Below are 23,996 nucleotides of genomic sequence, written 5' to 3'. Positions count from 1 at the left end.
GCCACGAGGATTTTCCAGGTGTTCGTTATGTGTCCCCAGCACACCTGTTTCCCTGATAGGGCTGCGGAATCTTTTTTTAAATAAAGAAGTACAACACTGATCTACAAACGGGTAATCTCAACCAGCGAATTTTGCTGGCGCAAGGACGTGAGTAGCGACAGTTACGTCGTGTGAGATCGCTCACAAAGTGGGAGGGAGTGCCGTGGCAAACAGAGCGAGCCGCCCACGGTGGTTATAGAAAACAATCGGAGACGATTGAGCTTGAAACTGTGGGCCGAGCGCGGGAAATCAAGCTCTTTGGTGACCCCTGCATTCCGTAAAATAAATTCCACAAAACAATATGACCGCAAATATTCTGCAGCAACGTTAAACTACATCATAAGTAGGCCACGGCCGGATCGTGCTGTGGAGATACGCATGCACGCACCCTCATACTGATTCCGATCGGTTGTCAATATTTCCGAGAAATGTCCTATTTTGTCGGTGTTCTTTACCGCGGATTTGAAGGCGAAACACTTATCACGCATGTCAGTTGGTTTGACAAATATTCCATACAGAACAGCTTTGAGAACTTGCGATAATATTGGTTGCTTCTTGTGCGAATAACTTCATGAATCATAGCCAGCAGTGATTGCAGTGCACGTGGCCCATCTTCCAGCCTAACATTGCTGTAACCAGCATTCAGGTGATCTGATGGGACGCAATCACAATAAACGGCAATATGCATTGGGAACAACCCATCCAACCCTCTAAGACTGGATGAAATTATGGGTGAGCTAGCTATTACGTTCGGTCGTGGACGGATCAAGGTGGAGATATGCAGGTGCAACATGATGTGTCAACAGCTTTCTAAGTGGTCGATAAATCAGGGGACCCTATCCACACAACAAAGAATTGACTTACCAAGCCATTTTGGGGGTAGTAACGGTCACTGCAGGAGAACACCGCCAAACTCATCCTGCTTTTGTCTCTGCCTTGCTCATGCAGGTACCAACATGTCTCCCCATGTCCTGGCGACAAATATTCCAGCTGCAAAAACACTAACTCCCGTCATGATGCTGATGTTCCCGGGTAATTTTTCTGGAGCAGTGATTTGCTCTCGAATGAAGCGGGATAAAGCAGACTCGTTTGGATCAGCGATTTGACGGCGTGGAGGTGCTGTGAAGAATGCAGGTGTTGCGTTTGCTGGTGCTGCGCGACGAGCCATATCTGTGTTTCTCTGTGGTGCGGGTGCTTTGGGAATGAAAAAAGGTCGAGTGCACAGACGTTCCCAGCGGCCAGGCCGTCGCGGAGTTTGCAATGCTTCACTTAGTCAGCACACTAAATTAGCATTTTCATGTCAATCCATCAAATTGCGACTCATCACTCGACGATTGAGAGCCCCAAGGGCTAGCTAGTACTAGTAAGTAGGTCAATGAGTCAAATATCTTCTCTAGTGTCTTGTTGATTCTGTTAAACAGCTTTCCGACACTACGAATCCACTTACAAGATTTCGTTCGAACTCGGCATGTTGTCGGCATTTGAGAAGTCGGTTGCGCTCTGCCCCTATGACATTCCGATCATGGGGATGAATAGAGAGATTTGAAGTGCGCTGCGCATTGCATCATAAATCTTACAAATGGTGGGTCTTTAAGAACACCCCGAAATCACTCTTTCTCCGAACATCCACCTCCGAACATCTATCACATCATTATCATGTTTGCATCGCTTGTTCTTCTCACTCTTCTCCCTGTAGTTTTCGCCCAGTCTTGGCAGCAATACCTAGCTGGCCTTGTCCAAACATTAAACACTGATGGGCTTTCAACGCTGGCTTCTGCGAGTGCTGTATTAAACAACTCAAATAATGGGCAGCAAGTGGCACAGGCACTCTCTACGGGAAACTGGACATTGTTTGCACCCAACAATCAGGCTTGTAGGTACTCTCACATACAAACGAAGAATGGCACTTCATACTTGTTTTACAGTCAGTTCCTCTCCTATCAATCTCACAAGCAATCCAACATCTGTTCTGGATCTCCTTTCATACCATGTTGTATCCGGCAATTTTACCGCTCAAACCTCGCCATATCCAAAGATCACCCTTGGACGAACGCTGCTCAATGATTCCTCACTTGTCTGGCTGGAAGGAAATGAATCGCAGGTTTTAGCGTGGTCTAACGGAAGTGCTGGCCTATTTGTGCTCAATAATGGGTGAGACTTCCCATGTCTATTGATTCACTCTTTCTAAGTGGCATTTAGTACAACTGTTCCGGTAGTGAACAAGACGACCTATCAAAATATCCAGGTCCTTGTCATCGACTCTGTCCTTCAGATCCCTCAAAATCTGTCTGATACTCTCGCTAATAGTACTTACGACGTCACCAGCGTTGCAGGCGGGCTTTCATCCATCAATATCCCTACCACTAATTCGACACTGCTCGATGTGCTCAACAATGCTCACGGTATCACAATCTTTGCGCCAAATAATACTGCTATTGCATCAGCGAGCTGTATTGGCGGTTTACTGCCAAATACTACTGCACTGATTGCGCTTTTCGGGAATCATGTTCGTCCTTTGATGCAACTCATTTTGCTTGGTTTGACTCCATACCCAGATTATCAATGGCACGACTGTTTACTCGCCAGGATTTACGAACGGAAATAATTATACATCAGCCTCTGGGGAACCCTTCGCTTTCAGGACCAATTCCTCTGGAGTGTACGTGTCCAGCGCCGGCTCCAATTGGGCGCGCATCATGCGATCAGACGTTTTGACGTCCAATGGAGTCGTTCATGTGATCGATAGCGTTCTTCTCGACACTAAAGTTAACGTTTCCGCCGCGGTCTCTGCGTGCGTATCGTATGTCAGTAGTACGACATCACTCAATATTGATATCTTGCTTTTCCGATAGCTATCAATCGGCTACTTCAGTTGTCGCATCGACCACCATCGAGACCGGCCCGGTGGGCGTTACGCCTACTACTTCCGCTGGTCATTGAAAGAACCATTGAATTGAACGAGCCTCTGAGCTTGGAATATTATTGCCGAGACCAATGGGTATATTCAGTGGCATAGTTGCTCATCAAACATCTTTTTTTTTCGTTTATCTGTGCATTGTTTACCTCACAATTGTATTTTTAGCCTGCTCTAATATATTGTCATCAATTACTGCGAATGATTCAATAGAAATACTATAGGGTTTCATCTTTTTTAAAGTTTCTTTATCGGACAAGTGCTATTGTAGGAACGAGCGCCATGGCGATGCCCTGAGTCTGAGCCCTTCCAGGCCTGAGAACGTTCACTAGGGCTTGTTCCACGCCTTACCGTAGTGGTTTATGGGCATTGTTGCACTGCTGCTGAACGCTATACACCATCCCTCTACGTCGAACACGCCATCAATCCTACCATGAAACACTTATCACTGAAAGAAGCCTTGCTTCCTCAGCCTCCCAGTTTCGTGAAAAAACAGTCGTATGAGATTCACGAAATTCTTGGATCAGGGACGTTTGGAAAAGTCATGGTGAGATTTTGAATTATCGAACCGTACGGTCACTAGCTAGGCTGAGGCATATCTATCATCTCCACTTTCTATGTGGCCATCGTATCAATGATCTAATTACAAAATTATGCACCTCAGAGAGCGACATGGCAAGTTCCCCCTGATCTAACCGATGTTTCGCAAAAAGGGGCATTCCCAACATCGCCATCTTCTCCAACTGACCACACTCCCGGTCGATCTTCCATTCCTCTTCTCCATCCGCATCATATGAAGAGGTCCGTTTCTCGAGCACACACTAGCTCTTCCGTCCCCTCATCACCAGGAGGACATAACCACGTCGCAATAGTGAAAGAGGTTGCATTAAAGGTCATTCCAAAGAAGAAAGTAAAGGGAAATGAAGCTGCTGTCTGGGGCGAGATGGATGTCCTGAAGGGTCTTGACCACCCTAATATCGTTCGTATTTTGCAGCCGGACGTTTTGATGTGTGTCTGACCTCCGAGATCAATGTAGGTCAAGTTTTACGAGTGGTTCGAGTCTCGGTCCAAGTATTATCTTGTTTTTGAGCTAGCTGTCGGTGGCGAACTCTTTGAGCGTATACTGCAAAGAGGAAAATTTACTGAGAATGACGCCGTTGCAGTCATTCGGTATGCTTTATGCTTTACGAATTGTACACTCTTCACAATTGACGAATCGTCTCAGGTCTATCTTGTCGGGGGTGAAGTACCTACACGATCATGATATCGTGCATAGGGACTTGAAGTATGTTCTCCTAAACCGAGAATGTCGCATCATTGATTTGATACATGTACAGACCCGAGAATATTTTGTATCGAACGAAGGATCCGGATAGCGATATTGTGATCGCTGACTTCGGAATGTGAGGGGTCACTCTTCCTGAACTTATGTCTCAATGACGCCTTCATTCGAAGTGCAAAACATCTGCATTCTCCGGAAGAGCAGCTGCATTCGCTGGCAGGGAGCTTTGGCTACGTCGCTCCCGAGGTTCTTAACAAGCAAGGCCACGGGAAAGCAGTCGATATATGGTCAACGGGGTAAGCGCTTGTCTATCGCATCAAACCTCATGTTTATGATAAAAATTTGACGGTGCTAACACCGCGACCTCCTTGCAGTGTCATCGCTTATGTTCTGCTCTGCGGTTACTCGCCGTTCAGAGGAGATGATACAAACGAGATGATTCGGGAGACCACAGAAGCCAAGATCGAGTTCCATGAGCGATACTGGTCCAAAGTCTCCGATGAGGGTGAGCTGATAGTCGATGGCGTTAGCTGTATGTGTGCTAATATCAACCGATACAGCGAAGACATTCATTAAACTTTTGTTGAACCCCCATCCATCGCAACGACCTACTGCACAACAAGCTCTGAACAATCATGTAGGTCACGAGTTCATCATCCACGTAATTCTGCGTTGACGTCGTTGATAGTGGTTGACGACGCACAAGGCTTCTACCGAGCACGACGTTATCTCGGGTCTCAGGGAAAATTTCGATGCTCGCAAGAGGTGGCGTACCGCCATCATGTCGGCGCGCATTATCAACCGGTTCAGCAGACGACCAAGTACGGCTTCAAGTACAGGCAGCGGCGGCTGGGGAGAAGACCATGTGCACGCTGACGGAGGCGAGGAAGAAGTTGAAGAAGATACTGCCGATTGCGAGTTCCATGACGTGCCCGACGAAGTTCTGGCATCGCTCTCATTAGGTGGGATTGACCCAGGATCGAACGAGAACGTGAAAGTCATAGGGCCGGATGACAAAGGTGACCAGCCGGGTAAGGGGGATATTTCCAGTGCCCCTGATGTTTGTTTGACTACAAGTGAGTCCAGTGTGAACAGCAGGACAGCTTTTTCGTCGCTTGCCGCGTCTCTCTCGCAAAAGGAAGCAGTTCACTTGGTGGAACGAGTGGATACCTCGGAGTTGTACGTTGCAGCTGATGACGAGTCAGAGATGAAGGTTCCGGGATACCTACATGGAGGAAAGGTTCCATGGCGAAGTTCTTCCCCCGTTTCTGGTCAGCACATGTGGTTCGATATGCCGAGGAAGTTTTTTGGATTGTAAGCGTTATATCCCGTGGATCTTGAAGTCCGCCGTAAGTCATATGTGATGTAACACTACCACGCACAGCTTAATGACCTAGCTGCTATTCGATTTTGGCCGTTGTACATATTTATCACCTATGAAATGAAAAGATATATAGTGGCCAGCAGGGTCGATATGCCGAGGATGTTGTTTTTTAAGGATTGTGAACGTTCTTCCGTTCATCACGACCTCAGGCCATGAACGTTAACGTGTACGTGAGTATACAAAACTTAACCTAAATCTCTCATTTACCTGAAACTTTAAGACGTTGTGCTTACTATCCTTCCGGTGCAGTCGGCACCACACAGAAGTCGGCACTTGCACAAAACTCTCATTTCTGGCTACTTGAATACAGAAAATTTCACGAATATTATCCTCCTCTAATACACCTCATTACGAGGTGGAACGACCGCGATTGGAGTGGAATTGGGTGAGATAGTTGAAGTGCTTATAAAGGTGTCTCCTGCCAATGTGCCGTAGCGGAGTTTAAGTTTAATACTGCACTTTAGTCTTTGGTCCTTGGACAAACTTTGGAAGCGGCTTGTGCTGCAGACACCACCAAGAGACTGGAGCGGTCCTTTGAAGACGTCACTCCATCCGAACCGAGAGAAGAATAAGCAACCGGAGTGGAAGTCGGATCCAAATCTCATTTGTAACTCTATCATTCGCCTGCAGTTGGCAGATCTGTTTTCGCAATCTTCAGAATAGTCATCACAACGTACAAAGCGAGACTGTGACAGACATGGTACGTACTGTAGGTATTATCTACGATAGAGCTCTGCCCTAACGGACATTAAACAAGAACTATTGTCTAGGTGGAGAAGCAGTAATATGATTTAGATTATACAATGTCAGCAGTATTCCACCAGTCGGAATTTGAGGCTGAAGGCTGGTCGGTATGCTCGAAAACTGGACTACCACCTGTGGGAGTTTGGGCAGATGAGACATCGGTAGCGAAATAGATCTTGCTCGAACGAGACCGGGTAATGGGTATCGATGGATCCTCTGCGAAAGTGATGGCCTGCACGGGGAAGGTAAGAGAACTTGTCGAGCCAGATCGCGCACGGCTGGTGAACTCGACGTGCGCCGCGTATGGGACAGAATGTGACCGCAATTGGCTGAGAACGACGACTTCTCCTGAAGGTGCTGATATGGCATGATGTGTAGTCATGATAATACTGTCCACTTGCGAGTGAAGGGGACTAGGTCCGTAGTATGCTTGCCTCTTGAGGTTCAGAGTGATCCTTGACATCATTGTGACCTGTTGGCCGGAAATGGTCAGGCTATGCCAAATACGCACTTCAGTTCGTGCTCACAGTGAGACTATAGTGTAATAATGTCGGTGAATCGTTGTTATTCGCAGTTTACAATAAAGACTCACACAAGTTCAAGCCTGTACATAGTGTCTTGTAAGGAAACAGGATCAGGGTAAGAACGAAGATGTGCGTACTGTGCGGCAATATTTTTCACCCCCTCAGGAGCCCTAATGATCATGACAGTCAATACCAGATTTACGGTGCAGATGACGCTGTATCCCTGGTGAGCTCTGCTACACGGAGAACCTGACTTGCGCACCTGTAATACAGTAATCCGTCTGCGAAGAGAGTACGAATAACATGACCCGCCTCTTTATTGCGGATCAAAGGAAGCGTGCAGTTCAACGTCAAACCAAGGATATACGTGTCGTAGAGGAGAGGCAACCAAGCTGAAGCCGAGGCCGAAATCCAAGTAATACTGCCGCTGGCAAGTGTTTCAGAACTCATATATGCACGTCAGTTGTATATAAGGACATACGAATTGAACACCATGGTACAAGCTGTAAAAATGTGAACAAGGTCATCGTGTGCGAAAATGAGTAATCTCACAGTGAACGTTGTCTGTGTGGATAATGGCTGGGGGCTTTGTCATAAACTCATGCATAGCGTGACAAAGGTGAAAACATACGTCCACCATGACTCAATAACCACCCAGTTGCTACAATCCAAGCTAGCAGTAAGAATACAGCCAGCACAATGGCAGCCCGTTGATATCTATACATTGCAATGACTCTGGGTGCTCCACGATCAGTAGATGCTTTCTGAGAAGGGAACAAACTTCACCTCATCAGCATCATTAGCCCGACTATCTCAATTCCTATAGCTGTCATGGCCCCTTCGTATCGGACAAAATGCAGGCAACTTGGACAATGTCAACTAAATCCAGTGGTGCAGAGTGCAATGCTGACCTCTGCAGTCAAGTTCGTAAGATTCATCGCTGGTAGTGGTATAAAATATCCCAACTCACTGCGTAGTCCCATGAAGGTAAGTTGTATGCTAGTAGTAGAGGTCACGGATAAAGTTATGAGCCAAAGATGATGTCCTCACCAACCAGATTGACGATAAAGCCGAGAGGAGTAAGATATCGGTTCTGAGACATAGACCCATACATGTGAGGTTTCAACTGGCAGATATTGCATATACATATACATACCAGTAGAAACAAGTATACAACTAAGCAGTTTTGGTCTTTCAGATACTAGTGCATATCCATATCGGTGATGCAACTCACAGATCCCTTTACGGCCTTGCCAGATAAATTCAATCTGAGTATTATGTTGAGTTTCACTGAATCTGGTACAATTGCCGATGTCATACCTCATCTCCACTGGTAACGAGGTGGTCCCAAATCAATATGGTGAAACCTACGATCCCAAGATACTAAATCATAAGATATGTATGTCAGCCAGTGCAACAGTAGACCATCGTGAAGGACAACGTACGATCGTTTGACGGCTGAAAAGACGGGAATCAAGTATGCAAAGACGAACAATAGGCAAGCATGACTTACGTTTCTGTCAAGTCCTGACTGATCGTCTGCATTGCTTCCTTCACTAGTGAATGCACCACCTTCTACGGAAACGGCCTAGTCAGCCTGAGTAAGGTGTGCCTCAGGGAAGGTTTTAGGATTGTCAACCCCGAAAAGTTCGAGTCTGTATTGAACTATGGAGGTCGGAGAAAACGTCGGCCACCACGCTGTTATCAGCGCGTTTTATAATACTCAGTAGCACTGGCATGGGCGCTCATGATAAACATTCGTTCGTATGTGCGCCTGTCCAAGTTATGGCGACTATTGGCAGGTAAATAGGCGACTCGGATAACGTTGTTGCCTTGTAAGTGACGTCAAAATGTGTCACGGACTCCGGCCATCAGGCCTCAGGCCGTACCCGCACAGCCCACGAGTCGAAGTTCGAGTCTAATAATACTATCAAAGCCGCTATAATCGCCAGTTGATCATCTGACGTTGAACTTGTGAAGCAGTAGTGGTATCGCAGCGGTCGTACACTGTCCATACAAGCATCGCTGCGACTTTTTCGACATACAAACATGGCAGTGCTGAACGTCTGCCTTGACTGCAGGGACCGTACACTACTGACAGTGACTGATGTACCTCTGTCGTGCGCATTGCAATTTGGGTGCCTGCCCAGTGACAACCGCATCGCCTGTGCAAAAGCTTTGGTGGAAGGCAGTGCCGGTGACCTCACCTGTACGACGCGCTAGATACTACCCTTCCACTGCAATCGGCACCCCACAGAAGTCGGCAGTCACGCTTTTTCGCAGGGTTTGGTGTGACGGAATGTGACTACTTGTAACAAAAGCGTAACGTTTTCCTGCCAAAATGTGTGACCTGCTGACTTCCCTGGGGTGCCGATTGCACCGGAAGGGATAGTATGTATCGTTGGAAAAATCATGGTTACTCTAATTTTCCACGGTCATGAGTGACCCATTACCACTCCCAAATTGTTTGGATCAAGGTACGAGCAAAAACTTAGGTGAAGACCTCGCTCACCGCTCGGCAAGCATGGACTTACATAACAAGTCCATTATTAGTGGGACTCACAGTAGCTTTTGGGAAACTCGCTAAAGCTCGCTAAACTCGGGTCGAGTTTGCAGGAAACAGCGGCTGAAAAGCTACATAATACTCGGCGCGCATCGGCACAATAGCGGAGTTAGAAACGACACTTGTGCATTTTCAAAGGTTGTGATACACAAAATGAGTAAATTAGATAGAGTAGGCAATCCGAGATATGTACTTGTGAGGAGTAGTGATAAAGTAGATCCCCCCAAGGCGCTTTGTATTTGAACTGACGTATATCAATAAATTTGTGAAAATAAACGAAGTCCACTGAGATTAGGGTGCATGCCGTAGGTGGGGAGCACCGGAGGGAGCTGAATAAGGCTCACTGCCAGAGGGAGCAGGCTGAGGTTGCGTGCCGGGGGGAAGAAGCTGAGGCTGAGTGCCGGGTGAAGGAGGATGATGAGTGCCGGATGACTCACCTCCAGTGTGATTGAGACCGTTGGTAATTGTTTGATGCTTGACGGCTAGCGAGAGATTGAACTCCTTGTGCGTCTCCACACACTATGAAATAATAAGCATAGAGAAATGTGCAACTAGACAGAGTGACGTACCTTCTGGAGATAACGGTAAACATCCCTCGTCAACTTCTTGAACAGCATGCGGAATAGACCAGCGAGTAGAGGACCATCCAGCTCTCTCCGTTCAAGAGCAGCGAGAAGTAGTCTGTGGATCGTAAGATATGACGCCGAGAGCACGGAGAACTGGATCTTTGCCTTCACGTTGTCGATGGTGTCTGATGACTCCATCTCCAACGTGATGGTCTTGACGAAGATCTGCATACCGCCACGAAGACGGAGAACAAGGTGGAGTGAGGACGGCGATAGTAAAGTCTTTGTGCCGGAGGAGATTGCAAATGAGAGCCTGGATAAGAACGTGTGTGAATGGTGAAAGTAGAACACATTTGTTTGGCAGATCGTCGAGGGATAGCACAGATCTGTGGAGCTGGTGCACCCGTGGTCGTCGTTGATGTCGTGGATGTAGGTCATGAGGTGCATCTAGGCTTGACCTAGGCTGTGAGCTGGACTTGACCGGAAATTCCCGAATTTTTAAACTCCGCCGTAACCAACATCATATCAGCCAGCGCAAAAATAGGGGAATTGATCCCTCGAACCTCACTATGCCTCGTCCAAGCAACCGTGCACAGATACTGCATGACCTTGACATGGCTGCGCTTGCCGTAGCCAGGGCCACTTATGAGCACGTAGTGCAAGATACCTGTTCTAGTATGGACTCTCTCTCAAGCCCCTCTTCTGATTCGGAACTTGGCGATTTCATGAGCATCATGGCTATCACACCTCCTTCACCTATTTCACCATTCCTTTCCGACTTTTCTGAATCAGACTTCGACTCATCCAGCGATGAAGCTGATCGTATTACAGCTCGTTATAACCGCCTTCAAGACCAGATTGCTGCTCTCCGGGATGAGGTGGAAAAGGCACGTATACTCCACTGCCCTGACGAGCCTATGCCACGAGCCAGTCAGCTGCACCTCCTTGTGCATTTTGGGGAACATCGTCCCCACCTTTTTCGGCAGAAGCTACGTGTCGAGCCTGAAATCTTCGATGACATCCTGGATTTAATCTCTGACCATCCCATCTTTCACAACAACTCACACAATTCCCAACTCCCCGTCTCTATCCAGCTCGCCATTTTTCTCAACCGCACAGGCCACTACGGTAATGCCATAACGGTGGAGGATGTGGCCCAGTGGGCAGGTATTAGCGTTGGATCAGTTGTGAATTGTACGAACCGTGTTATGGTTGCACTGCTTGATCAGCATGATGCATTCATGAGTTTCCCTCCTCCTGACTCAGAGGATTTCCAGCACGCCCGGGAGTATGCAGCCAAAACTGTTTGCCCTGAGTGGCAGAATGGGATTCTAGCTGTGGATGGCTCCACAATTAATGTGTATCAGAAGCCTGGTTTTCACGGTGAAGTTTTTTTTGATAGGAAGTCAAGATATTCCCTTGGCTGTCAGGTGTGTTTCCTTCCTGTCTGTCTCCTGTTTGTAATTAAATTAAGTTATAGGCCATCATTATGCCCCATAATCTTCTTATAGTCGACTACGCTCTTGGTCACCCTGGAAGTGTCCATGATGCCTATGCTTTCAGGGCCACTCGCCTTTATCGAGAACACGCCACACTTCTTCCTGACGACCACTGGGTCTGGGCAGATAGTGCATATCCTCTGGAGCCCTGGTGCATCCCCCCTTTCAAGAAACCCCGCAATGGCAGGCTCACAAACAATCAGAGGACATTTAATTATCACCTTTCTTCAGTTTGTATTTTTTTCTGTTGCAGTTAATTTCTGATTTAAAATTTATTTAGATCTGAGTTCGTGTAGAACACGCCTTTGCAGCTCTCAAAGGACACTTTCAATCTCTTAGGGACCTTCGACGGAATATCCATTCAGAAAATGACCTTCGTACGGCCGTTCATTGGATCCAATGCTGCCTAATACTCCATAACATGATCATTAGGCTAGAAGAAGCTCGAGGATGGAATGAGGACACTGGTACAGTAGCATGGGCCCATCAGCAGGGCAGAGGCATGATAGATGAGGAGTTTGAAGCCCCTGATGGTAACCAGGTGGTTGGTGACAGATTGTATGATGGCACACCAGGTCAGGCTTCCCGCGTGAAGTTGATGGACCTACTACTTGATAGCCCCGCGTCGAGAGCACAGCGCCGAGAAGGATAGGGAACTCACACAATCAATCACACAGCACATAAAGTTCAACATATAGTATTAACAAGACCTACATACATGACATGAGGGAAGGGGGCAACAGGGCAACATACTATGATGATAGGTAGAAGAGTAGCTACAGGAATGTCAAACAACAGAACTAGAAAGACAAAACACGACGCGACACACAAATATAACTAAAATTGGAATGATGACATACATTGTGACAGCGCGCGAACCTTCAAGGCCCACCTGTGAGCTGGCGGTACTGGATCTTGAGGCGCAGCAATGCTGCCTCCTCAGCATGCGCTTTCGCCGACGACTCGTGCATCCTGGCCTCCGCTTCGCGGAGGCGGATCTCAGTGTCCTTCGCCTCTTGCGAACATTGATGGACGGTGGCGGCATCCATGCGCTCGTCCTGGCGCTCAGCTTGGAGGAACCGGTGTTTGTTTTCCTGCCGGGTGAGATTGAGCTTGGCCATGTACCGATCGTTCTTGAGTTCCTCGCGAGAGACCTGGGACAACTTCTCCGACTTGATACTCCCGATCTCATCGGTGATGGCGCCAACTTGGCTCAAGATGTCCGAGCGCGCCTTCTTCGACGGCCGACCCTTCCCCTTCTCAGAGCCCGCGGACTGCGACGTCGGAGTCGTCAACATCGAGACTGACGGCGTCGATGTCGGTGTCGACCGCGAACGCGAAGACCCCGACAGAGGCTTGAGCGACCCCCCGCTCACGCGTCTCGTAGGGTCAGGGGTGGCAAAGGCAGCGCGGCTATCGCGCGGCATCGTCTGCGGCTTCTCGGGGAGTTTGAATTCGGTACGAGGAGGGGGGGTGATAGAAGGCGATGGGGTGGATGGGGGGAGCTGGCGTTTGTGGGTGGACTGGCACCTGGGGGGGCTGTTGAGGTCCGTGATGTTCTCGCCGTAATCAGCCGTCACACGGGACCCAGTTATGCGCACGTCGTCGTCGTCGTCGTAGTCCATTCCCCCGTCCTCGTGATTGAGGGGGGAAAAGAGCTGGCCTTGGCCAGGATGAGAGTGGGGGACAGGTGTTTGGATGTGATGGGGGGTGGGCGCTGAAGGGTGGGCGCTAGGCGCATAGTGAGGCAGGGCGCTAGGGCCAGGGTGATGGACGTAGCTGCCATAGCTAGCGCCAAGGACATTGGAATGGGGGGCAGGCTGAGCGCTGAGAGGAGGGGGCTGGGCACTGAGATGAGGGGGCTGGGAACTGAGAGGAGGGGGCTGGGCGCAAGGCGCCCAGCCCCCAAACTGAGCACTGGGAGGAGGGGGCTGTGCGCTAGGCGCATAGCCCCCATATCGAGCGCTTGAAGAGGATGACGCACTACCGGCAGTGCTCACCTGCATGAGGGAAAAGTATTTGGACGCATGGTCCACCCCCGGGGCCGATGATATTGTCTTGAGGGACAGGGCTGGGTTCCCCCCAAGGATAGCAGCGAGGTCGTCATACCAGGAGAATTCCTCCAAGATTTGCGCTATGAACATAGTCAGTAGTAAAATTAAATTAAACAAAGCACGTACCGTGCAAATTTGCTGCAGTCGTTTCATCAAGTGGCATGACGCCAGCGCCCGTCGAATGTAGTTTATCGTGGAATTCACGATATTTTTTCCTCAGGCTGTAAAGGAGATAAGTTTACATACATACAAAAAAAAATAGGAGGGCACTCACCCAGAGATATGGCTGTTTGTGGAGTCACAGAATCTTTCAGGATCGTCGGGATAGTAGTTCGCATATTCGGGATCGTTCTCAAAGACAGACTTTGCGATGATTTGGCAAATGGATACCTTGTCTTTGGCCGAGGGGCGATCACCGTCAGCGTGCGACTTATTGTCAGAGTAGAATAGGACGCGACAGTCAGCAGGATGTGTGCGAAGATGTTCCATGATTTTTTCGGTGCGCCTAGGGTCAGCTTGCCACTGGACACTGAATTTGGGGGCGCGCGCTTGGTCTTGACCGCTAGTACAAGTACTAGCGGTCGAACGTACTCGCGATCCTCGAGCTTTCCCTTTCCCACGAGTGGTATGTGGCTGGGTGGGTTCCATGGTGGGTACGACCTTCCGCGAGTAAGTGTGCAAGGCTTTGAGTCGCGCAGAGCGACGAGGACGTGGTGGTCGAGAAGCAGGCATAATTTCGAAGTCCGCCGTCATGCCGAAGGGTGCCGCATGTCTTGCGCGTGTTGGGTGGGCGCTCGGCCCAGCTTTATCCGAGTTTAGCGGGCTTTAGCGACCTTTAGCGATTTTCCCAAAACCTACCGTGAGTCCCACTATTATTTTCGCTCTTTTTCCTGTAAACGAGGCACAGAGAATTGTAGCTAGTATGCAACCCCTTTGATGTTAGTAGCAACTTCTACAGGGAGGAGCAGGGAGCACCGGTGAGGCTGCTGCTGAGGCTGGCCAGAAAATGTTGATATTTGAAAACTACCAAATTAGGACACATTTTGGGCGGCAATAACCGCTTCGGGCAACTTTCGGGCGATAAAACCGATGTGTGTATGGTTTTATGCTCATATTTTCTTACAAGGTCTCAGTCGATTATCATTTATTGAAGAACTTAGAACTAGTAGAGTTAAGCTTGGAGAGTCGAGTATTTTCTAGAGACTACTTACTATTTATCAGAGCTGACAAGGTTTTTTTACGTTACACTGCTGGTACCTTGTTATCACCACAGCTTGGCAGCCGAACAGTAGCGACACACTCAATTTTCCATCTCGCCGTGCTCTAATCGGATTAAGACATTCCACACCTTCCACAATCAAGGCTGTGAGGAGCGTTTTGGCCTGAGGTCGGTTCTTCCCGTCTCAATGCGACAACTGGAAATGTGGTTTCCAGGCTCCAGATCTTTCCGCCAAAAACAGTGAATGTAGCATGGAATATTTTACGGGTATGTTACTGTGAGTATGTATATGTTTGAATCCATATCCTCATGCCATGTCATCTAGCGATTTCTTGTACTGTAACACCCACACATGTTGTAGAGAGAGAATGGGCCACACTGCGCGCTGCAGCAAGGTAGCCTCGCGTCTGTGGACGCTGTTCTGTTTCTGAAGCATGATGATGATATAAATCGTTAAAAGCGTGAGCACAACGGTGGCCACCGCATAGTGAGTGAGTGTTTGTGTCCCATTGTTGATCTCTATAACGTTCATCCCAAAGATAGACTGAGGACATACGCAATCAGAAATGATCTGTCCATAAGAATTCTAGGCTTACCGCAATAAAACTCGCTGGTAGGAAGACTATCGTGAGGTATGTGAACCTCTGCATCCGCCTGCTGTCCTCAGTATTGACGATCGCAAATGCAAGTTCCATAGCATTCTTCAGCCGACTGCTCAGCATCTTCTGTCGCCTTTCCAGACGATCAATCTCGCTGAGTAGATTCTTGCATTCCTTCTTCATAAGTGCACCAGACTCCATACGCCCTTTTTTGGCGGCAACCTCCATGGCCGGATTGGGGTTCGTCTCGATAAACTTTACTGATACCTCAAAGCCATGGAGGAGTGATTGATAGTGTAAAAGACGCACTTCAAGAACATGAAGGTCATGTGTGAGTGCGATATTGTCCAGATGCAGTACTTGTAATTCCTGGATGTGCTTGAGTAACATTACTTCCATGCTGCGCGAGAGCCACATACCAGCTCGCTAACATAGCTGTACAGCGAATCAAGGGACTCGTCCCATTCATATAGCGCATACCATAAAAATGCGAGGAAGAGAAATGTCGGGTCTTTGGACTTGTCAAATATTTTTTGCCAGTACACACTTTTCCCCACGAGCTGTATGAGCGAGCGGAGGTGCTTCGCAGATGTTAGCTGCCCTGTAGATTCGGGATGATAGGAGATGATAGTGCTTTCTTTCCCGCGGACCATGTGGATTGCGAGGAGATCAATGAAGAACATGTGGCCACCTAGCAAGGTCATTTTAGTGTGAATGTATTGATGTGAGGACATGAATAGACATACCGCCTGTCGAAAAGGGAGCTTGGATATCGATCGGGGTATCTGCCGGAGGTAAATCAAATGACTATAGCAGGTGATGAACCACTCACTAGTCTTGGAATCCAATGGTTTAGGGTCAGTTGGCGATTGTGATTTCTGTTGTGATCGTAAAAATGGCAGGGTGATAGTGACATCTATTACTCACATTAGCCATGTGACTCAAAATGCAAGGTTTAGACTTACGATCTCCTTCTCCATGACGAGGCGCTTCCTGATATCGTGAGGGTATCCAATTGAGGGAGGACGTGAAAAAGAATGGTTCGATGTTGTATCTATGTATGAGGTCTCAGAGCATGTAGACAAGTAAAAGACGCCATATACCTTGTCCCTAGCATGCGTAAGACCAGTGACGTCAAATCATCCACAAACAACGTTCCCACTCGGATTCCCTCTGATCGCTACAAAACCCATCTTATTTAACAGACATACAAACTTTAACATGAGACTCACTTTCTGCTCTAACATTTTCCAAAACTTATTCTGGGGGTCCTCAATCGGCACTTTTGTAGTACCATGGTCGTTTTCCCCCATATCTGGGACGGTAAACCTCTTGGTGACGTCTTCGGAGTCACGCACATCCATCCAGTAAATAGTGCTAGATTTATTCTTTGAACATTTTTCAAACATCTCACTTCGCTGTACTGGATCTGCCGTCCAGTTCCTGAACTTGTTCTGAGGGTAGTCCAGCCAGGGCAGTGAGGGTTAATCCATGACGGTCGTATCACTGGCAGCCAAGTCAGAGTCGACATCCAAGTTCATCCATGGCCATGGTCCCGATGGTGCCGCATGTCGGTATCTGGGAAGAGTATAATCCGGTCAAACCAGAGAAACAAAGAGGACATGAACAAAACTTACATGGGATCAGGCACTACACGTAGCAAAGCTGTACCTTTTTATATATCTCGAGGAGCATTAGAATGTTTTGTGTGGTGTGTCATGATGCGGCTGAGTTGGAGTCAGTTCATTCCCGCATGAATTCTGAATTTATATCTGGTTGTGGTATCATGTCAGCACACCAAGGAACCGATGAACACCATGCTTCAACCTGTCCTGTGCATTGTGCACGGGTCAGCAGCATGACTAACACATCAGATATGAGCGGCTATTGGCAAACCATTCCCACAAGAAGCACTCAGAAATCAGAACCTCCTGCAAAGAATCCTTTTGCCTAACCTCTTATCTTCATCCACTAACCTAGAAGGGCCTCAGTTATGAATGCACCCTGAGATACATGAGGTATCTGAGCGGCAAGTAGTCACCTTCTTTGTCTGAGCGCAATAGGCGCTCTGGAACGCGGTCAAGGTGTGGTGCTCCTTTCGAACGCGTACCGCATGAATTGAATAGGGCAGTAAGTTTCCACAAGAACAGCAACCAGGCCTCTGAATGCAACATTTCAAGATACTTTGAATTGAGAGCAGTGGAAAGTAATATGCACCTTGTTTTCCAAAAAAAATTGAAAGCCCCTTCGATCAAGGCCCTGCAGGCGTCAAAAACTAAAAGTGAGTTTGAACTTTACCGTAATTTAAAGAAGTTCCGACAGTCGCGTTGATGAGGCGTTTTTTGCCGAATATATCGCTTTGCTGCTCAGCGCTCACCCTGAATTGTACTCGCCTAATTGGACTACCAGTTCAACTCGAGCGCTACACTGACGCGCTTCAAGGTTATGGTACCTGTCCATGGCAGCAGGACAGATGCAGATTCTCCGCTGCCTTCGCTCAATGAGTTTTCGGCTGCGAAACTGCTTCTAACCAAGACCAAAAGGACTGCAAGGAATGAGGAAGGCTAAAGTCAAGCCGGACAAAGCTCAATTTTGATTAGGGACTGAGCTCCGGTGAACATGTGCATGGTATACAGCCTCAACGTCGATCATTTTTTGTATACCTAGTTTTATTCTACCGCTTCTGCTTGGTCTCTCAGTTTCCTACGGGAGGACTTACTTTCCCACGCACGATTTGGTAGAGAACTTTGAATGCTTTTGAACGGCACGTTTGTTGCAAAATACATACGTAAAAAAATATTAGTGACAGTACAGTGAATGTTCCTTGACCCGCTCAGTGTTAGCTCAAAGAAGACGAGAGACGAGGGTACCGAGGATAGATCATAGCAGACAAAACCCTCCCCCACTACTGTGGGAGTCGGGAATAATGTATGTTGCTGTGTCGGCACTTTGCTGTCAGTTGCCATATGTGCAGTCCATCTAATAGGTGAAACTTCCGCGCTTGAAATGGAAATGGCTCTCCGACCAAAGAACCTGCTCATCATTGGTGGAGGACCATGCGGGCTCATAACGCTCCGTAACTGTCTCCACCACGGAACTTTCACCAAAGTCCAGCTCGTCGAAAGACGTGACGACATAGGCGGCGTCTGGTATGTCCATCACGTACTCTAGCCCACCTAAAGTCTGCAGTACAAAACCATCCTACAAGGTATCAAAACCACGCCTCCAATTATCGCTCACGATGGTCCACACCCGCATACCCTGGTCTCATAGGCAATGTCATACCCGAGTTTCTCTCCTTCTCAGAACACCCTTTTCCGGCACCTCCCAGAGAACATCAGCCATTCCCTACGCTAGCAGAGACAAACACCTACCTCAAGGAATTTGCGCACCCGTTCATCGAGAACGGGCATATACGTTTAAGCTTTGAGGTCACTGGAGTGGAGGAGGTGGAGGGCGGTGGATGGACGGTCCGCATGAAAGATTGGAATAAAGGTGATCTGGTACTGGAAGAAACTTGGGATGCGGTGGTTATCACTACCGTTTGGTTTGATAACTCCCATTTTCCAGATGTACCAGGTCTTCGAGAGTTGCAGCAGCAACAACACAACAAAGTCCAGCACGCCATCAATTGGACAGGTCCAGATGATGATCACAAGGAAAAGTCAAATTTTCCCTTCTTATATTCCATGAAAAACCAACATTCCTGTAGTGTGTCCTCGTCATCGGAAATGCAAATTCTGCAAACGAAATGGCCGCTCAGCTTGCGCCCGTAGCCCAAACACCAATATACAGATCCACCCGCCAAATTTCTGTATTTCCCTCCTTACCCGACACCCGCATTCAAGACATCGGCCCCATCAGTCGCTACACTACCACCAACAACGACAAAATAACTGTGCATGTTCAAGATGGAACCGCCATCGAAAATATTGACATCGTCTTATTCGGAACAGGCTACTATCCGCATGTACCCTACCTTCGCGTCCTTCGCCCAGATCCGGACCCCCAGACCCACGCTCGCACACTTGTACCATTAACATCACGCACAACAGTACCCACCCGTATCCCTTCCCTCCACAACCAAATACTCTACGCCTACAACCCCACCCTCGCATTCATAGGCGCTCCCACCTCCTTTATCCCCTTCACCCTCGCAGACCTCACCAGCACCTGGCTCTCCCTTGCATGGTCAGGGCTGATCCAGATACCCCCTACTCCCAAAGCCAGACTCGTATACGAGCAAAGCCGCCTCCGTACCCTAGCAGAACAGCGCTCAGAATCTGACAACCCTTCCAACTTGATCAATTTTCATTTCTTGGGCCGCTATGAGATGGAGTATGCGAGAGGTCTCAGGGAGGATGTCGTGAGGGCGAATGAGGGGTTGGATAGGGTGCTTGCAAGATGGGATGACGAGCAGGATGAGAGACGGTTTGCAATGTATGCGACGAAGATGGAGAGTTTGTTTGTTTCTGCTGGCGTCGAGAGACTAATGCCGATAGATGACAATGCAACGTAGACTGAACTACTGACGTGATATAGTAAGTCCTTCTGAAGCAATGATGCCCAAGAAATGTATGCCTGTAATGGTATGACGGCGATTGCTATCTCGTCAGGAGAGAACAATGAAAGGATCATTGCCAGTGCCTGTCGCAGCTCTGACAACAACGTGTCTTGATGCAAGCAATGATATGAGGTACCTGAGTCGACACAACTCGTTTCTTTTGCAAGAAAATCGAGTGGGGCAAAAGAGTTCACAATGTTCTGGCGCCAGGATACATCTCAAGGATATCCGTCGAAAGGTTGTCAAGTGCATCTAGCGCAGCAAGGGACATCTGTGGAACAAAGCTGGTCTCGCAATCCGTAGTTGCAAGGCCACAATCTTTACAATTGAATATATGCACGAATAGTAAGTAGTAATAGATACGGAGACTATCATGAATCGGAGTACCGCTGGCACAATCGGCAACTGCAAGTTTTCAAACTCAGTGCTTTTTCTCTCCGAGATCGACCATCCTTATATAACTTAGCCAGGTTGGTCGAGCTTAACATGTCGCGACGTGCTACTCGTGCTACTGGCTCAATTTTGAATTGTCATGCAGACCTTGGCTCCTGTATCCTAAGGCACGCGAGTGAGTTATGTGGTTGAATTTTTGGTTGCACATTGACCTGCTCATACTCACGTCAGGTTCACAAACCATGTCATAGCAGCAATCTGCATTTACTACACAACTTGTTGTATGTGATACATGGACGAACTATTTCCAAAAACAACTGTACTGTACTGATTGGCTCTGAACTAGGTATTGGCATCATCAAAACAAAGCGAAGCTGCGAAAGCAGAAACATGACTCACTATCGCGACATGCCGCTTGAGCTGCCGGATTCATTTTAAGCAGGCTAGGACCGCGTCCTGCAGACCAAATCTCCTCCCTAAGGGGCACAGGTGAGTCATGCGGTTGAATCCTTGTTACACAGCGACCTGCTCACATTAGCGGCACAAACCAAGTTATTGCAGCAATTGCCTGTTTCGCATAATTGCCCTACTTTTGCACATGCACTGACAGACATAGATGCTGTCAAAGCAACAACAACGGCGAGTAGGGAGAAACCCATTTTCTGTGCAAGGCGATACGGAATCATCTGGGGGGAATCTTGAATAACATCTCTGAGGATACTGTACAATGACAGTCAGCTTTTATATTCTGCGTATACTAATGGGCACAATTCCGATCTATTTGGCAAAATTTGTTATTGCTGTCAGGTGGCGGAATTTTGGTAGAACCTGCAGGAGTGTGTCCAATTGATTATGACCATTGCATCAGAACCTGCCGTCCCTGGAATCCTGTGGTGTTAGGAATATAATTCATAATATGTGGGTTCTCCCATATGAATTACTGATTTGAACCATCTCTGAATCCATCTCTTGACAGCACTTTACACTGTAATTTGGAAATCTAAATTGCTCCATTTATGCTATTTGCGTGCCGTTAGTAAAGAACAGCTGTTTTATTCTGTGACCCTTGCCTTGTTTCTACTGGCCGTGTCTGCCGTGGATGTCATGCGACTGTTTCGCTGGCAGCTTCACTAAAGATTCATCTTTGTATTCAGTTTGCATTTCTGGCTAGCTTTGCTGATTGAGACTTGAGGCGACCCAAGGCCGCGTCAAGTGATGCAGTCTTGGTAAGGCTTCTGTGACATCGGCACACTGATGCTTGATGCAGAATGAGCTATTTCCAGCGAACATACTGCAGCACAGCTCGGAAACAGAATTTGCTCAGTGCAGCTGCCATGCTCTGGTTCTGCTTGACCCCCTAATTTGCTGATGATGACTGCCTTCAATTCCTCACCTGCAGAACCTCCCACCATTTCTCAGGGTCATAAAGCTGTTCAAGGGTACTGGGCAGCTCACGATCTGTTAATCATTGCCCCAGGTCTCGTGATTCGTGAGTCGGCATGCAGTACTAGGTTCTGGAGCTCCGTCTTTAGATTTTCCAACCTCATTCTAATGAATGTCGTAGCCATTAGCACTGGTAATGAAGGTCTCGGGTTGTGATATTCATTATCTCTACTTTTAGTGCACCCCCTCGAGCATATTAAGTACACTGGTTTGCACCAGCATGAGATATTAGATATACTGGAACCATCACAACAGCACCCCTCCCACATTTTTCATCCAGACAATCTACTCCAAGTACACCCAGGTAGTAGACACCCTATCCTCAACCTCACCAAACCCATGGAAAAGGAATGGAATGCAAAACTCGCACATACCAGTAAAACACTACCAGAAGCAGTCTGCCAGTACCACCGCAGATACTCAAGAGCACCTCCACCGAGCTTCAATAGATGGTACGTTACTCTCATCCCTTCAATCCTTGCTCTAAATCCCAGCAGGCGAGCTTACATCCAAGAGCACAACATCCAGCTCCCAGAGGGATATAACCTTGATCTCACTCCTTTCTGGGGTGTAAACCCTGCATGTCTGCAAGTAATCCAGCTTGCTTACAAAGGCCACAATACAGCTACATCCTCACTAAATCAGCCCCTTAAGGCCTCTCCACATCAGAAACAAATCACTCTGCAGATAAAGACGCTTGCCAAGACTTATTAGTAGCTGTCAGCCAGCTCCTAAAGTTGATGAAGGGGTATGCAAGATGAGTTGTCGCTGTTTAGTGCTAGGTTAAGCCCTCATAATAGCCCAGATGTCTTCATAACCCATGACATGAGGAGCAAGGTTGTCGAGGGAAAATGCACGTTCCTCCTCCCTCCAGATGACTGATTCCACCTCATGCTCACTCAAACAGCGCTTAATGGATCTTGTTTCTTCTTCCTCTCACCCTGAGAAATGTACCACCGTGCACCCAAAAAGTATAGACGACATCCTCACTGGCCCTTCATTCCCCGATGGCGCCATGACGTGGACCCTCTAAAAATCAATCATGAATCCTGCAATGATGAATATAGTGTTCACCGACAAACCGGGTCAGGGTGAGGTGGAGGTGTGTAAGGAGGTGGAGGAAAGGTGGGAGGGAAGGTGAAGGGTGTATTGTCTTTGATGTGAATCGTCTTCTTTTCTTTTCTATATAGTTTTTTTCCATGTGTTGCTAGGTGTAGTCTTTACTAACATGTTGGCAAGTATAAGATCTAAATGAGATACTCAGAATTCGAGCGAGCATTCTGTGATGACGAAGAGTAAATTATTGATGCCTGTCAGCAGGTTGCGATACAATGGTCATAATAAATTGAACATGCTCCTGCAGGTTCTACCGGAATTTCCGCCATCTGATAGCGATAACAAATTCTGTCAAATCGATCAGAATGGTACCCATTAGTATACACAAGATATAAAAGCTGGCCTTCGTCCTACAGTGTTCCCCAATCCTCAGAGATATCACTCTGGATTCCCTCAGAAGATCCATATCATCTCGTACAGAAAATGTGTTTCTCCCTCCTTGCTGTTGTTGTTGCCTTGACAGCATCTATGTCTGTCAACGCATGTACTGATACACCTTGCAGATATGATGAAGAATGCTGCATGAACTGGACTTGTGAACTTGATGACGTGAGTATGAGCAGGTCGCGGTACAACCAGGATTCAACTACATGACTCGCCTGCACGCCTTAGAATGGAAATATGACCTGCCAGCACAATATCCTGTAGGTATAATATATCAATGTCTAGTATTGTAGAAGGCTGGTGTTATATCAGAGCCTGTGGTCCATAAACCATGATGTATCACCTCCCTCACCTTTCTCGCTGCCTGTTCTGTGATGTATCACATAGACCATTGATATATTAGGCTCATCCTGTGATGTATCACCTTCAAAGCCCTTGAGGCTCGTGTGATATATCACTTTTGGTCGTGTTTGAGGGCTCGTGTCATGTGATATATCACCTTCAAAGCCCTTGAGGCTCGCGTGATATATCACTTTTGGTCGTGTTTGAGGGCTCGTGTCATGTGATATATCACCTTCAAAGCCCTTGAGGCTTGAGTGATATATCATGCAAGCCTCAAACACAACCGAAAGTGATACATCACGCAAGCCCCAAATACAACTGAAAGTGATATATCACCTTCAAAGCCCTTGAAACTCACATGATATAT

At 47.7% G+C, this 23,996-nt stretch overlaps 8 protein-coding genes across 8 annotated transcripts; 4 read left to right on the top strand and 4 right to left on the bottom strand.

The window, feature by feature from the left end:
• Positions 1-804: 804 nt before the first annotated feature.
• Positions 805-1,207, bottom strand: F5891DRAFT_1190455 (uncharacterized protein; the record flags this gene model as incomplete). Its single annotated transcript, XM_041367304.1, has 3 exons — positions 805-849; positions 904-931; positions 996-1,207. 3 exons carry the CDS (start codon positions 1,205-1,207, stop codon positions 805-807), a joined length of 285 nt encoding a protein of 94 aa, XP_041224260.1.
• Positions 1,208-1,598: 391 nt separating this feature from the next.
• Positions 1,599-3,148, top strand: F5891DRAFT_1041947 (FAS1 domain-containing protein). The gene is made up of 5 exons (XM_041362082.1): positions 1,599-1,912; positions 1,965-2,190; positions 2,239-2,545; positions 2,595-2,830; positions 2,892-3,148. Exons 1-5 carry the CDS (start codon positions 1,696-1,698, stop codon positions 2,977-2,979), a joined length of 1,074 nt encoding a protein of 357 aa, XP_041224259.1. The 5' UTR covers positions 1,599-1,695; the 3' UTR covers positions 2,980-3,148.
• A 72-nt stretch (positions 3,149-3,220) lies between these two features.
• On the top strand, positions 3,221-5,768 carry F5891DRAFT_1041944 (kinase-like domain-containing protein). The gene is made up of 10 exons (XM_041362081.1): positions 3,221-3,500; positions 3,618-3,932; positions 3,990-4,123; positions 4,179-4,238; positions 4,291-4,356; positions 4,409-4,531; positions 4,610-4,740; positions 4,796-4,872; positions 4,924-5,266; positions 5,322-5,768. The coding sequence occupies exons 1-10, from the start codon at positions 3,387-3,389 to the stop codon at positions 5,324-5,326; spliced, it is 1,368 nt and encodes a 455-aa protein (XP_041224258.1). The 5' UTR covers positions 3,221-3,386; the 3' UTR covers positions 5,327-5,768.
• Positions 5,769-6,162: 394 nt separating this feature from the next.
• Positions 6,163-8,641, bottom strand: F5891DRAFT_1174008 (uncharacterized protein; the record flags this gene model as incomplete). Its single annotated transcript, XM_041365649.1, has 18 exons — positions 8,401-8,641; positions 8,333-8,345; positions 8,208-8,270; positions 8,122-8,155; positions 8,044-8,063; positions 7,938-7,980; positions 7,858-7,886; positions 7,673-7,753; positions 7,519-7,621; positions 7,440-7,466; positions 7,369-7,390; positions 7,150-7,314; positions 7,025-7,102; positions 6,956-6,967; positions 6,891-6,897; positions 6,422-6,835; positions 6,297-6,305; positions 6,163-6,258 (listed from the first exon to the last, which is right to left on the bottom strand). The coding sequence occupies exons 1-18, from the start codon at positions 8,430-8,432 to the stop codon at positions 6,163-6,165; spliced, it is 1,248 nt and encodes a 415-aa protein (XP_041224257.1). The 5' UTR covers positions 8,433-8,641.
• Positions 8,642-15,032: 6,391 nt separating this feature from the next.
• On the bottom strand, positions 15,033-16,918 carry F5891DRAFT_1174007 (cora-like Mg2+ transporter protein-domain-containing protein; the record flags this gene model as incomplete). Its single annotated transcript, XM_041365648.1, has 9 exons — positions 15,033-15,332; positions 15,385-15,756; positions 15,807-16,078; positions 16,134-16,172; positions 16,220-16,303; positions 16,353-16,441; positions 16,491-16,567; positions 16,620-16,775; positions 16,802-16,918. 9 exons carry the CDS (start codon positions 16,916-16,918, stop codon positions 15,096-15,098), a joined length of 1,443 nt encoding a protein of 480 aa, XP_041224256.1. The 3' UTR covers positions 15,033-15,095.
• Positions 16,919-18,242: 1,324 nt separating this feature from the next.
• Positions 18,243-19,944, top strand: F5891DRAFT_1041926 (FAD/NAD(P)-binding domain-containing protein). Its single transcript, XM_041362080.1, has 3 exons — positions 18,243-18,536; positions 18,596-19,050; positions 19,098-19,944. Exons 1-3 carry the CDS (start codon positions 18,394-18,396, stop codon positions 19,904-19,906), a joined length of 1,407 nt encoding a protein of 468 aa, XP_041224255.1. The 5' UTR covers positions 18,243-18,393; the 3' UTR covers positions 19,907-19,944.
• A 197-nt stretch (positions 19,945-20,141) lies between these two features.
• Positions 20,142-21,030, bottom strand: F5891DRAFT_981591 (uncharacterized protein; the record flags this gene model as incomplete). Its single annotated transcript, XM_041377132.1, has 4 exons — positions 20,142-20,269; positions 20,744-20,820; positions 20,878-20,930; positions 20,953-21,030. 4 exons carry the CDS (start codon positions 21,028-21,030, stop codon positions 20,142-20,144), a joined length of 336 nt encoding a protein of 111 aa, XP_041224254.1.
• Positions 21,031-22,045: 1,015 nt separating this feature from the next.
• F5891DRAFT_893302 (uncharacterized protein) lies at positions 22,046-22,393 on the top strand (the record flags this gene model as incomplete). Its single annotated transcript, XM_041373329.1, has 1 exon — positions 22,046-22,393. A coding segment is annotated over one exon (348 nt), but the record flags the coding sequence as incomplete, so codon positions are not given.
• Positions 22,394-23,996: the final 1,603 nt, after the last annotated feature.

The sequence above is a fragment of the Suillus fuscotomentosus genome, assembly GCF_016647785.1.
Source record: "Suillus fuscotomentosus strain FC203 chromosome Unknown F5891scaffold_37, whole genome shotgun sequence".
NCBI classification, from domain to species: Eukaryota; Fungi; Basidiomycota; class Agaricomycetes; order Boletales; family Suillaceae; genus Suillus; species Suillus fuscotomentosus.
This window is presented reverse-complemented; position numbering and strand designations above follow the sequence as displayed.

Bases quoted from the DNA above. Each gene is read 5' to 3' on its own strand.
- F5891DRAFT_1041944 (XM_041362081.1), top strand. From the start codon at position 3,387: ATGAAACACTTATCACTGAAAGAAGCCTTGCTTCCTCAGCCTCCCAGT. The intron at 3,501-3,617 runs GTGAGATTTTGA...TATGCACCTCAG, and splicing joins GGACGTTTGGAAAAGTCATG to AGAGCGACATGGCAAGTTCC. The intron at 4,532-4,609 runs GTAAGCGCTTGT...ACCTCCTTGCAG, and splicing joins GTCGATATATGGTCAACGGG to TGTCATCGCTTATGTTCTGC.
- F5891DRAFT_1041926 (XM_041362080.1), top strand. From the start codon at position 18,394: ATGGAAATGGCTCTCCGACCAAAGAACCTGCTCATCATTGGTGGAGGA. The intron at 18,537-18,595 runs GTATGTCCATCA...CCATCCTACAAG, and splicing joins GACGACATAGGCGGCGTCTG to GTATCAAAACCACGCCTCCA. The intron at 19,051-19,097 runs AGTCAAATTTTC...CAACATTCCTGT, and splicing joins AGATGATGATCACAAGGAAA to AGTGTGTCCTCGTCATCGGA.
- F5891DRAFT_1041947 (XM_041362082.1), top strand. From the start codon at position 1,696: ATGTTTGCATCGCTTGTTCTTCTCACTCTTCTCCCTGTAGTTTTCGCC. The intron at 2,191-2,238 runs GTGAGACTTCCC...AGTGGCATTTAG, and splicing joins CTATTTGTGCTCAATAATGG to TACAACTGTTCCGGTAGTGA. The intron at 2,831-2,891 runs GTGCGTATCGTA...CTTTTCCGATAG, and splicing joins GTTTCCGCCGCGGTCTCTGC to CTATCAATCGGCTACTTCAG.